General features: G+C 43.5%; 1 protein-coding gene across 1 annotated transcript in view; it reads right to left on the bottom strand.

Moving 5' to 3' along the window:
- Positions 1–12927, bottom strand: part of CASR (calcium sensing receptor) — a 129930-nt gene that overhangs the window by 17361 nt on the left and 99642 nt on the right. Inside the window, exon 5 of the mRNA XM_029579015.1 lies at positions 8736–8966. Within this exon, the coding sequence (XP_029434875.1) occupies positions 8736–8966 (231 nt within the window). The remainder of the gene's footprint in view (positions 1–8735; positions 8967–12927) is intronic.

Raw genomic sequence — 12927 nt, 5'->3', positions numbered from 1 at the left:
AAGAATTTTAAAAAATTCCCAGTTATCCATACCTTGGAACTTTTGATTTCCAGATGCCCTGAAATTGTCATGGATTAGCAGGCAGAGAGTAACTGGAGTAGTTATGCACACACATACTCCCTCTCATACACACACATGCTCTCTCTCACTCTCCCACACACATGCACACATGCTCTCATGGTCCCACACAAGCATACATGCTCTCTCATACACATGCTCTCACTGACCCACACAAGCACAGATGCTCTCTCATTTTCCCACACCCATGCACACATACTCTCACTCTCCTACACACATCCACACATGCTCTCACTGACCCACACAAGCACAGATGCTCTCTCACTCTCCCACACACAAGCACACATGCTCCCTCTCACGCTCCCAAACACATGCGCACATACTCACTCTCACTCACTTCCTCCTAGACCTAGCAGGCAGCAGCAATCTCCTTCTTCAGCTTTCGACAAGGCAGCGCTGCTTTTCTTTTGCAGAGGACCTGCCGGTGGCCGGCCGCACTGCTCTCATTGGCGCCTTTTCATAGCAGCGTCTATGGCCACGGCCATATTGGCCATAGGTATGCTACAGCTCTATCTTCAGCCGTCGCTGGCTTGGGCTCCGGCAGTGGTGGCCCCTCTTCCATTTCTTCAGCCGACGCTGGCTTGGGCTCCGGCAATGGTGGCCCCTCTTCCATTTCTTCAGCCGACGCTGGCTTGGGCTCCGGCAGTGGTGGCCCCTCTTCCATTTCTTCAGCCGACGCCGGCTTGGGCTCCTGCAGTGGTGGCCCCTCTTTCATTTCTTCAGCCGACGCCGGCTTGGGCTCCTGCAGTGGTGGCCCCTCTTCCATTTCTTCAGCCGATGCTGGCTTGGGCTCCGGCAGTGGTGGCCCCTCTTCCATTTCTTCAGCCGACGCCGGCTTGGGCTCCTGCAGTGGTGGCCCCTCTTTCATTTCTTCAGCCGACGCCGGCTTGGGCTCCTGCAGTGGTGGCCCCTCTTTCATTTCTTCAGCCGACGCCGGCTTGGGCTCCTGCAGTGGTGGCCCCTCTTTCATTTCTTCAGCCGACGCCGGCTTGGGCTCCTGCGGCTGCTTGCGGTCCCTCTTTCATTCAGCCGCCACTGGCCAGGATGGGCTCTGCTGCAGCCTTGCAGGCCTCTCTTCTGGCACTGCATGGCTGTCTTCCGGCCGCAGTCTGCTGTGGCCCCGCAAGTTTCTCTTCAGGCCACAGCACCAACAGCCCCTCTTCTTCTCTTCGGCGGGAAGTAAAAAAAAAAAAAAAAAGGCATAATAAAGTCAGGGTAAGGCGGCTGTGGTAGGAAGGTTTCAGGGGGCAATTTTGCCATCTCAAAATGTTGCTGCCTGAAGCAGCCACCTCACCTGCCTCATTATAGAACCGCCCGAGTGTGGGGTCTGTATCAGAAGACTTATGAGGAGAGGTTGAAGGACCTAAATATGTATACCCTGGAGGAGAGGAGGTGCAGGGGAGATATGATACAGAGCTTCGGATACCTGAAAGGTTTTAATGATGCGCAAACTTTGAACCTATTCTGTTGGAAAGCACTAGGGGTCACAAAATGAAACTCCAAGGGGGAATACTCAGAACCAATTTAAGGAAATATTTTTCACAGAGAGGGTGGTGGATGCCTGGAATGCCCTTCCAGAAGAGTTGGTGAGGACGAAAACAGTAAACAAATTCAAAAGGGCACCGCATAGACACTTTGCATCCCTAAAGGCTTGAGGATGATAATGAAGAAAAGGGTGCATGGGGGCAATGTTCCCTCCAATGAGTGACCAGGTGTGTGCAAATTGTTTTCGTGTGAGGAACAATTTTTTTAAACCAACAGATTTTGAGCGCCAATATTAGTGTTGCATTTCTTTATACAGCACAAAGAATAATTTATGTGAGCGACCATGTAATCGACGCTCTGAAATGTATGAGCGATTGCTTACGTGCTCAGCTTACAGGGAACTATGAATGGGGGTAACCTGCACGGAGGGGCAGTTAGTAACCTTAACCAAAAGGTATGAGGATTAGTGCTCTTAAGCAATTAGCCTTGATGATTATGACACAACTGCAACATCACTCTCCACTTTGTTGGGGGGTGGGGGAGGATATTGGATTATGAAGACAGCCAACACGGACCCTGACTTTTATGGTCTGGGGCACTGATACGCTGACACTAGGGAAAAAGCACAGGACTGCTTCTATGGCCAAGTGCAAAAGCAAAGCACGTTCGAGCAGCATTGCCTGAATTATCAGGAAGGCTGCTCACCATGTAAAAATGTTAGCAGTAATTTTGTTATGGGTTTGACAGTTGCTTAGTTTTGATTGCAAATATTACTGCCCTTAACATAAGACTTGGGGGTAACCAGCACAGATCAGTAGTTAGTTACTACCCTTAACAGAAACATGGGGGTAAGCTGCACAGATTAGCAGTGACTACCATATGAAGCTTGCTGGGTAGACTGGATGGACCATTTGGTCTTTTTCTGCTGACAATACTGTGTATGTTACCTTTCTTTTTTATTGTCCCTCCCTCCAAGCCCATTGCATGAGGCAAAGCACTGCTGCCTTATGACAGCCATCTAGACATAAAAGCAATTAAATGAAACATACTCCATATATTTCAGGTCAGCAGAAAGAAGGAAATGTCCTTCAGGATCTGCAGTCCATTCAGCACTGTATTGAAAGGATGCGGAGGTCTGAACATCCAGATTGTCCAGTTGCTCAGCTGAAAGTTTAAGCAATCACTGTGATATTCCAAGAGTCTTGTGTGCTCTGAAGACATCTCACTTTATTTAAACAGGTGACAAGTCACATAAGAACATAAGAAATTACTATGCTAGGTCAGACCAAGGCCTGGTTTGGCCTCCTGTTTCCAACAGAGGCCAAACCAGGCCACAAGAACCTGGCAATTATCCAGGTTCTTGTGGCCTGGTTTGGCCACAAGAAGATCCCATGCTACTGATGCAATTAATAGCAGTGGCTATTCCCGAAGTAAACTTGATTATTTTATTTTTTTTTTTTTTTATTTATTTTATTTTATATACCGGCAACCGTTTGCACATCGTGCCGGTTTACAAGTAACTTATAACAAGGAATATATAGGCGAGGCCTTTACAAAGAACAATATGTAACACAGTAACAAAGCAGATAACTAAATAACTTGGGGAAGGAGGGATAGATACAACAAGGGGGGGTGGGGGAGGGAGAGAACAGATACATAAGGATAAGATATATACATGGATTTGAGGAGCAGATGGTATGTACACTGGTTATATATGGAATTATATAAGTGCAGATAAAAACAGACACATTATTTTAAAGTAAGGGTTGAATAAAGTGTTTGAAGTTCTTAGAGGGAAAGGGGGTTAAGTGTAGGGTGTGGATCCTGGAGGGGATTAAAGGATTTTAGGGGGGTATTGGTGAGAGATGAAGGTAGGGTGAGAGTGTTAGAAGGTGGTGAAAAGGATTGGGGGTATGATTAATAGCTGTAAATGGACTTCTCCTCCAAGAACTTATCCAAACCTATTTTGAACCCAGCTACACTAACTGCACTAACCACATCCTCTGGCAACAAATTCCAGAGCTTTATTGTGCATTGAGTGAAAAAGAATTTTCTCTGATTAGTCTTAAATGTGCTACTTGCTAACTTCATGGAATGCCCCCTAGTCCTTCTATTATCCGAAAGTGTAAATAACCGAGTCACATCTACTCGTTCAAGACCTCTCATGATCTTAAAGACCTCTATTATATCCCCCCTCAGTCGTCTCTTCTCCAAGCTGAACAGCCCTAATCTCTTCAGCTTTTCCTCATAGGGGAGCTGTTCCACCCCCTTTATCATTTTGGTAGCCCTTTTCTGTACCTTCTCCATTGCAACTACATCTTTTTTGAGATGCGGCGACCAGAATTGTACACAGTATTCAAGGTGTGGTCTCACCATGGAGTGATATAGAGGCATTATGACATTTTCCATTTTATTAACCATTCCCTTCCTAATAATTCCTAACATTCTGTTTGCTTTTTTGACTGCTGCAGCACACTGAGCCGATGATTTTAAAGTATTATCCACTATGATGCCTAGATCTTTTTCCTGGGTGGTAGCTCCTAATATGGAACCTAACATCGTGTAACTACAGCAAGGGTTATTTTTCCCTATATGCAACACCTTGCACTTGTCCATATTAAATTTCATCTGCCATTTGGATGCCCAATCTTCCAGTCTTGCAAGGTCCTCCTGTAATGTATCACAGTCTGCTTGTGATTTAACTACTCTGAATAATTTTGTATCATCCGCAAATTTGATTACCTCACTCATCGTATTCCTTTCCAGATCATTTATATATATATATTGAAAAGCATCGGTCTAAGTACAGATCACTGAGGCACTCCACTGTTTACCCTTTTCCACTGAGAAAATTGACCATTTAATCCTACTCTCTATTTCCTGTCTTTTAACCAGTTTGTAATCCATGAAAGGACATCGCCTCCTATCCCATGTTACCCATGTTACAATGTGCTCCCCAAACGCTGACAATACAGAGCAACATTTGCAGCTTGGCTCTGGGGGAATGGGTACAGCCTTACAGAGTCTTTCACCTTCAGGCTACTGGTTCAAATCTCAGCTTGGGTGGACTATGGAAAAGAAGGTGGTGGTCTCAGCCCACTTCCAGGGGCCACAGCAGAGGCATTCAAATTGCAGCTTCTGTGAATTCAGCTGCACTTATCATTATGGACAGGCAACAAGGACACTGAGAAAGAGGGACTAGATGGCTCCATGTCAGCAGAAAGACACAGAATCAGTCCCACATTGTAGAGATTCTCAGGGCCTGAGTCACAAAGGATGTTTTTCCATTTTGTTACTATGGGAAAAGACCTTGATGAATCAGGCCTATCTTTAAGAAATGCAGGCTCTAGAGGTCCATAGGTATTGTGGTTGCCATGTTTGTCCACTTGAATAGGTTGTAGGCGAGACCATTTTACTGGCTTATTTCACCACATCTGTGACTAGCTTTTGAGTGCTCTTCTCTCTTCACTGCCTTGAGGAGAGCAGAGCTTTCAAAACCTGATGCCACATACGTTAAGTTAGTCCAATGAAAGGGTGTCACCTACAACTTGTTTATTGACCCTTGGTACTGTAAGGGCAACAGAATAAGAGTTTAACAGCAGGACTGGCACAGACCGTCTCCAGTGACCTCAAGTCGCCCTATGTGGCTCCTTCTGAGCTTGGCAGTCAAATTGTGCAAAATTCATGACCAGCACTTCACTTCTGACATGAAAAAATCAGCCTATAATATTGCATTTCTATTTTCTTTTAAATCAGTGCCTGTGCAAAAGGTCATGGAAATATCTGCCAAGAATGTCAAGCACCTTTATTTCAAAGACATTTACTCAATGAGACCTCATTTACATTGTTTTAGATAATTATGGAAATCCTCCACCCAGGTCTATCTTGTTGTTGCTTTTATTTTAACGTCTGCTTTGTTTCTCTTATTTTCCTTTGGCTTGGATCCTAATTTCAGGATATTAAAAGAAGCCTCATGAAATATGCGATGCTAGGGAGCTTTTCCTCCCTAAGCCGAACATTTAGATGTAGCAAGAACCACTGGAGCTGACGCACATACAAACCAGAAATGTGATACAGAACGGTTACTTGCCGGGCACAACATTTTGGCTTAATGTGCTGAAGTAATCTTGGCAACTGTCAGGCAAGCCCCAAGGGCCTTCCTCAAAACAAAAGCAGCCACAAGGCTACAGAGTAAAGATAAAACAGGATCCATGGCATAGCCGAGAGCTTGCCAGGCCAGATCCAAAGCCTTAGGGTTCTGAGCCCAAACCTGAAAAAGAGCTGGGAGCCCTTGAAATGTTTCCTGCGGGATGTATTACTACAATATATACTGACTAACATTGTTTTGCCCTTGTGCTGGGCTGCGTTTGCTCTGCCTGCTAACTTGGTACCAGTGTACCACAATTTTTATCCACGATTGGGTGGAATCCTTTTATACCGGATGCCTATTATTTGTGAAAGCAATCAGTCATAGAGGAAATAGCCCATTATCTGGAAAAAGCAGTTCGTTCCTGAATCCATACTTGAAACAGGGAGGAAAAGGGTAATAGGTTTGTGTGGCTTGTGATGTAAAACAGACGCACATATTTACAACATGGGTACATACTGGTTGTTGGCAGAGAAGGAAGAATCTCTTGGTATGTCCAATCTGCCCAGCTGGCCTTGCCTCCTGTGACATCCTAGACCCTCCTGAATCTCTGCCTCTCCTTCCCACTACCCTCTGTATCCGCCCCAAGCGGGCTTGAATTCTGTCACTGATTTGATTGTTATCACTTCCACTAATAGGCTCTTTTCACTACCCTTTCAGGAAAGCAGTATTAGCTCACCTAACATATTTCTCCCTTCTTAGACACAGGAACCTTTGCAATACACTTCTACATGCACATTAAGGTCCTTGCGTGCACACTAACAATAGCAAGCAATGCAATAAGGCCTTAGCATGCACATTAAACTGGCACATGCAAATGAAGAAAGGTCAAAGGTAAATGGGGATTTAGCATGAAGCAAAGTAAATAATGTGATGTGCTCCATCTCCATGCTATTTACTGAGCGCTTGCTAATGGCACATTGTAGGGCATTTCTGCTGGTAAGACAAAGCTTTACCCTGTTATAACGTTGCTTGCCTGCCCGCTATGTCCTGCGTGTGTCTGAGTTTCTCCGAACTGAGGGGTTTGTACTTACATGCATACTCTGGCACTGCCAGAAGTAGGCGTGTTCAGTTCCTTGAATATTTCTTGTGCACAAATTAGCAAGTGCAATTTTGTGCTGGTAGTTTGGGTGGGATCTTTTCCCAAGTGAAAATACCAGCAGAAGTTCATTTTGAAAAGTGGTGTCACCTAATTGCATAGTTGCTGACATGCTTACGCAAGGTATCACAATATTACCCCCTTGACCAGTGTTAACTTGCCAACGCGCAAGCTATTAGGAGGCCTCCTCTAACTGCAAACAGACATCCTGAAAAATGAAGGCCACAGACAGGAGAATGCACTATAGAACTGACCCATAGGCCCTTGGGGATGAATGTATTTGCCCACACTGCAAAAATAAAATAAAGCTACCCTAAACTTTTTTTTTCACAGCTTCTTACACACACACACATATTTGTAGCACAAATGAGTCTTCTCAAACAAAATAGTGAAGGCTCCTCAAGCATTGCTCCATACTTCACAAGGCACAGAGATTTCCTATAGGTATGGAAACGGACAGGCTGTAAGAGATTGGCATGACTCTCAGGATCAGGACCATTGCTATGGTTAATCTGGGCCACTGAGCACTGCAGAGATTTCATCCTGACCCACAGTGTTTGGGAGGGGCCCAGACCCATCGCCTAGCTTGTCACAAAAGCAGTGGGGTCTCTCCCCATGGGCAAGTGGCTAGCCAGTGGGGTACTCCAGTCTTTCCTCCTCCTGCCAAATATACAAAGAAAGCTTTCGTAGGGCACAAATAGGACATGAGGGCAACAGGGGAAATACAGAGGAGGAGAGAATGACAAAGAGAGAGAGAAGAAGGTGACAGAGAAGACACATTGACACACTTGAACACTTACAAAATAAATCCACCTTTATTTCATTAAAGTAAATGGATTTTCAAGCAATAGGATTGCCACAGAACGAAGGTCTTTGCTGTCAATGGCATTATTAGTGTAGCCAAAGACCCTGGCAGACGTTCAAAAGCTTGAGGCTGAATTGCTGCCTGAGCCTTAAAAAGTTCTATGAGCTCATCAGTTTTGGTTAGAACGCAGAGCTCATTTCTGTGAGTTTTGAGGCGCTAGCAGACTGTATAATGCAGCCCTTGTGGTAGTGCCTACTGTGGAGGTGGGAGGGGAAATAGTCAAATGCCAGTGTCCTTGTGAGTCAGGGCAGCAAGGTTCTCCCCTGGCTTACCTCCTTGCTTACATCATTAACCATATCCTCGCACAGCACTCTGTGAAGACTCTTACTGACACAGAAGACAGATGGTTCTAAACACAACCTCATGTCAGTTTGTCTACTCTTCTGGAACTCTGCTCTCCTTTTATCTCCTCTCCTGGAGCGTAGCAGCACTCCCATGTCATCCCTCTGCACTGACACATAACTCCCAGGTGCTAGACTTGTATACCCTTTGGAAGCAAGCAGGAGGAGTCAAGAGGAAATAAAGACCTGAACATGCTCAGTTTCCGCAGCTCACACTATTTAGCTTCCCCGCATTAAGAAACAAGCTCACATATAATTTAGTCAATGCATTTTCAGGTTTCAGTGCATGACAATAGTATGATATTGGGGACATTCCTTACCGCAAGCATGCTAAATCTTATGGCATTGCTTGTTAAGTGGAATTTTAATCTGCATACTAAATTTTTTGCCAAGCCATACTATGCTTTTTTAAGCGTTACGTTTTATTGCATAGGTCTCATAATACAGTCACAAAGTACAGCAGTAACATGAAGAAATGGCTCTAAAAACTCCCTTAAAAAGTAACATTTCCATGACACTGATCAGCAGTGCACAGGAACAGGAGACTCCATTATATCAGGGGGCCTGCTGCCTTGTACACTGAAAGGCAGCATGACTTTGGGAACTGCAGACCTCATCATAGCATGGTGATGGAAAGACTGCCTTGCAAACCAAGTCCATTAGATTACAGCGCCAGGGGAAGTGTCTCAGGTGTACCTGTGCATTTCCGCGTGCACTCACCTCCCTGGAGAAGCCGCTCCAGAGGACTTTGCTCTCGTCGATAAACAGTCGCTCCCCTTTCTTGGCATAGACGTTGTAGTGGCCAATCTCTTCAAACACAATGGAGCCATCCTCAGGAGACTGGTGCCAGTTGATAATCGAGTAATTGCCAATCAGATCCCCAAATTCATTGAAGTCCACATGCTCGCCCATGTTGCTCGTGAAGTTTAAGTGCCGTAAGTGTTTCAGAACCTGCAAATAAGGATACAGACCATCTTCTGTATAAAAATATGAAGACAGTAGTACTGCTTCTGTAAGGCTGCTGCCTGAATGCTATCTGGGATGTGAGCTCCAGGGGCATCACCAGTCGCTGGTAACCCCGAGGTCGATATTCAGGGGTTTTGTCCAGTTAACCTGCGCAGTTAGCTGGACAAAAGGCAAGATTCAAATATTTCTCCCCAATCCCCTCCCCGCCCACACACTGAGCAGATACATTTTGTGGGCACAGGTCATTGTGTTCTTAGAATGTACCCAGATAAAAAGAGGGGGGCACCAGGAGCATTCTGGGATCAGGCTTAAAACTTTAACCAGTGAGTGTACCTATTCAGCACACTCTGGCTAAGTTTCTGAGCATAAATCTGGTGGGAAAAATAGCTGTCCTCTAGTTATCTGGGTAAAGTAATGCATGTAACTTTATTCAGTGGCAGACTTATTCGGTTAAATCACACTGAATATCCGGATAAGGTTCCACGCATAACTTTATCCAGATAGCTTAACCCATTCTGCGGCTCTCTGAGTATCGACCTCACTGTAAACCTGTTATACTGGAAATTTGATTATTTGGATTCCTGCTTTAATGGATCGCATTTATATTCCATTTGATATTTCATTATACTGCATGCATCCAGCTGCCACAGCAAGCAAAGGCTTGCTGCAATCTCTTTATTTCCATAAAACCTAGAGAGGGAAGATGTGATGTAGTACATGATTATAATTAGTGCGTCTATTTGTAGATGTTTATAAATTGTAAATGTAGATATTTATTTTCCAACTAATTATGGGTTCTTTGTGAATAAAAATATCAGTGTTCATAGGTGTATTTGCAGCACCTTTTCTGGTTGAATCAAATACTTATATTTCCATAATACAAATCTATTACCATAACAAAACAACTCCCCACCACCTCATGCCCCACATCTAGCACACTCTTCCCAACCATCCCATAGCTCAGGCCCTCTTTCCCCTACTCAGCCCTAGCCCTACCACTGATCTTCTCATTCTACTCTGTCTGCCAGTCCTTAACAATCTCCCTACCTCTGCCCCTACAACTCTCAAACTCCCCAACCTTGCTCATTCTGTCCTCTTAGCACGAGCTCTGATGCTCACCATTGGGAACAACTGTGCAGCAGAGCCAATGGGAGGACAACGGAGGCCCATCAGCTGCTCTATAAACTTGTGCATCTGAGGAGTCATCAGCCTGGAAAAGGCACAAAAACAGAATGGAGGATCCAAGGCAGGCAAGTGGAGGGGCAGTGGTATTTCTCTGATGTTTATCCAAGAAACACCTATAGTATGTGTTTGTCTTGGGGGTGTTTTAATGATGCTCATTAATTTAAATCTAAAAAAGCAGAAGCCCTAGTTATTATATGCTGAAGATGTGATATATCACTGTACCATGACACATACCATGACAGGAATAAACCTCGCTTCTAAGCCAGGGTATGCCAAGTATAATTCCTGTCAACCTGAGAGGTTGAGATCATACCTAACATACTCTGGCTTAAAAGTGAGGTTCATGTCTATCACAAAACCAATCAATTTGAAGACACTAACCAGACAGTGAAATTTACATTGTGATATACTTCTATAATGCAAACGTGCCACTTTGTGAGCTGCATCACATATGATCAGCAGTGATCGTGTGTGTGTGTGTGTGTGTGAGAGAGAGATATTGCCAATATTCATCACAGTGCATCCCATTTATTATATCTATCAGAAAGTCACTGCCCCTCTAGCCTGGAGTCACCTCTCTTCACTCTGAAGTCACCAAACTGTTAGTGACCCAAGTCTACAATTAATTATTTTGAATGAAAAATTCAAAGAGCACGCTTGTTTTCCTAGGATCTCTCTATGTTAGAACACCTTGTTTTCAGCTTGACCTTCCAGAAATGTGCATCTCACACATATCCCTATAAAACATAAAAGGTGAATTTTAAAAGAGCTGTGTGCAAGTGCTATTATATAAACCTCGCACATACACACACAAGTACTGATTCACAAGTATGGTTGCTTATGTAAAACAGGGGTGGGTCAGTGGCATACAGGGGTGGGGGCTAACATTTAAGCATATATGCTGCGATTTTATAACTTGCAAATGTAGTGTGCATTTGGCTACTATATACACATATTTTCTTCTGCTATTTATTAGGTGTAAATCAGAATAAAACTTTTTATAGACAAATAACTGGTTACCCATTTCACAAAGAATAAAATACAAAACCTTAACCATCCTACACAATGAAATCTACAAAGACAACAATTCATCCCTGGATAACATGATTACAATCCACAAATCACCCCGCTTTTCAAGATCTTCTGACAAATTACAACTATTCATCCCTCCGCTCTCATCTGCAAAACTATCCTCTACTAGACATGAAGCCTTCTCAATAGCTGGACCAAAAGTATGGAACTCTATTCCAGGATACCTGAGTTCCATCAAAGATTCCAAAAATTTCAAAAAAGAACTAAAAACATGGTTGTTTAGACAATCATACACAGAATGATATGAACTATATATACCTATCCCAACCATCATCTTGATCACTAATACTTCTTAATAAGTTTATGCATAATTAATCCCTTTTGTCTCATGCTAACTTGTTATACTCTGCCTTTGCCGAGATGTTATAAATATATATATTCTCTTCTTGTATAATGTTATAATCTATATGTTATACCTGTTCTCTGTATAAATTTGTTACACTGTTTCACTGTAAACCGGAATGAAGGCATTCTGCTATATTTCGGTATAAAAAAGAATATAAATAAATAAACTAAATAAATAAATACTGACTGGGTGAAAGGTCAAGGTATACTGGGGGGAATGCAGGCTAGGGTCTAGATGACCTAGAAACAGACTGGGCAAACTAATGGACTAATTGATAAGAACATAAGAAATTGCCATGCTGGGTTAGACCAAGGGTCAATCAAGCCCAGCATCCTGTTTCCAACAGGGGCCGAACCAGGCCACAAGAACCTGGCAATTACCCAAACTCCAAGAAGATCCCATGCTACTGATGCAATTAATAGCAGTGGCTATTCCCTAAGTAAACTTGATTAATAGCAGTTAATGGACTTCTCCTCCAAGAACTTATCCAAACCTTTTTTGAACCCAGCTACATTAACTGCACTAACCACATCCTCTGACAACAAATTCCAGAGCTTTATTGTGCGTTGAGTGAAAAAGAATTTTCTCCAATTAGTCTTAAATGTGCTACTTGCTAACTTCATGGAATGATCCCTGGTTATTTCCTTCACATGCATGTATTATAAAACATACTGACTTGTGCATGTAAAAGCTGACAAGTGCTAAGGAAAATACATAAATAACAATTCCTCATGCAAATACACATATACCTGCAAATAAGCGTATTTTATATAATGTGCGCACAATTGCGCATACATGGGCGTGCGCGCACTTGTTTAAAGTTATCATGTAAAAGAGCCCTTGAATTTTGCATCTAGCACAGGATTTTCTTGTGTTGCTGGGAGTCTGGGCGTCCTTGGAGCTCAGTAATTTACTACCAAAGGATAAAGGTCAGCTGGCTGCGAAAACCAACATGCGACCACCATTGCTGACAATTCTGGACTGAATGTGGGATGTGCCTCTTACTCCCACCACAAGGCATGAACCTGCAGATGAAGGATTTTTCCCTTTGAGGAGGTGTGATGGTTAGATTACTGAACTACAGGGATGCGTATAGAAAGAAAAAAAGTTAATTCTGAGTCGTTACATTGGTTTTTCTTTGTATTTGTGTCATGTTGGACTCTCTGTCGTTTAATTCAATTTTTGTCATTTGTTCTGTGTTTTAAAAAATTGGTTAGGTCTGCGCCCCGCCCATCATTTAAACAAAAATCAGAAAGATCTGGGGAGAGGGCGCTGGCCCGAAGCCACTTTATTTCCACCAGAACTGTGGATGGCTCGCACTTA

The sequence above is a fragment of the Rhinatrema bivittatum genome, chromosome 15, assembly GCF_901001135.1.
Source record: "Rhinatrema bivittatum chromosome 15, aRhiBiv1.1, whole genome shotgun sequence".
NCBI lineage: Eukaryota > Metazoa > Chordata > Amphibia > Gymnophiona > Rhinatrematidae > Rhinatrema > Rhinatrema bivittatum.
This window is presented reverse-complemented; position numbering and strand designations above follow the sequence as displayed.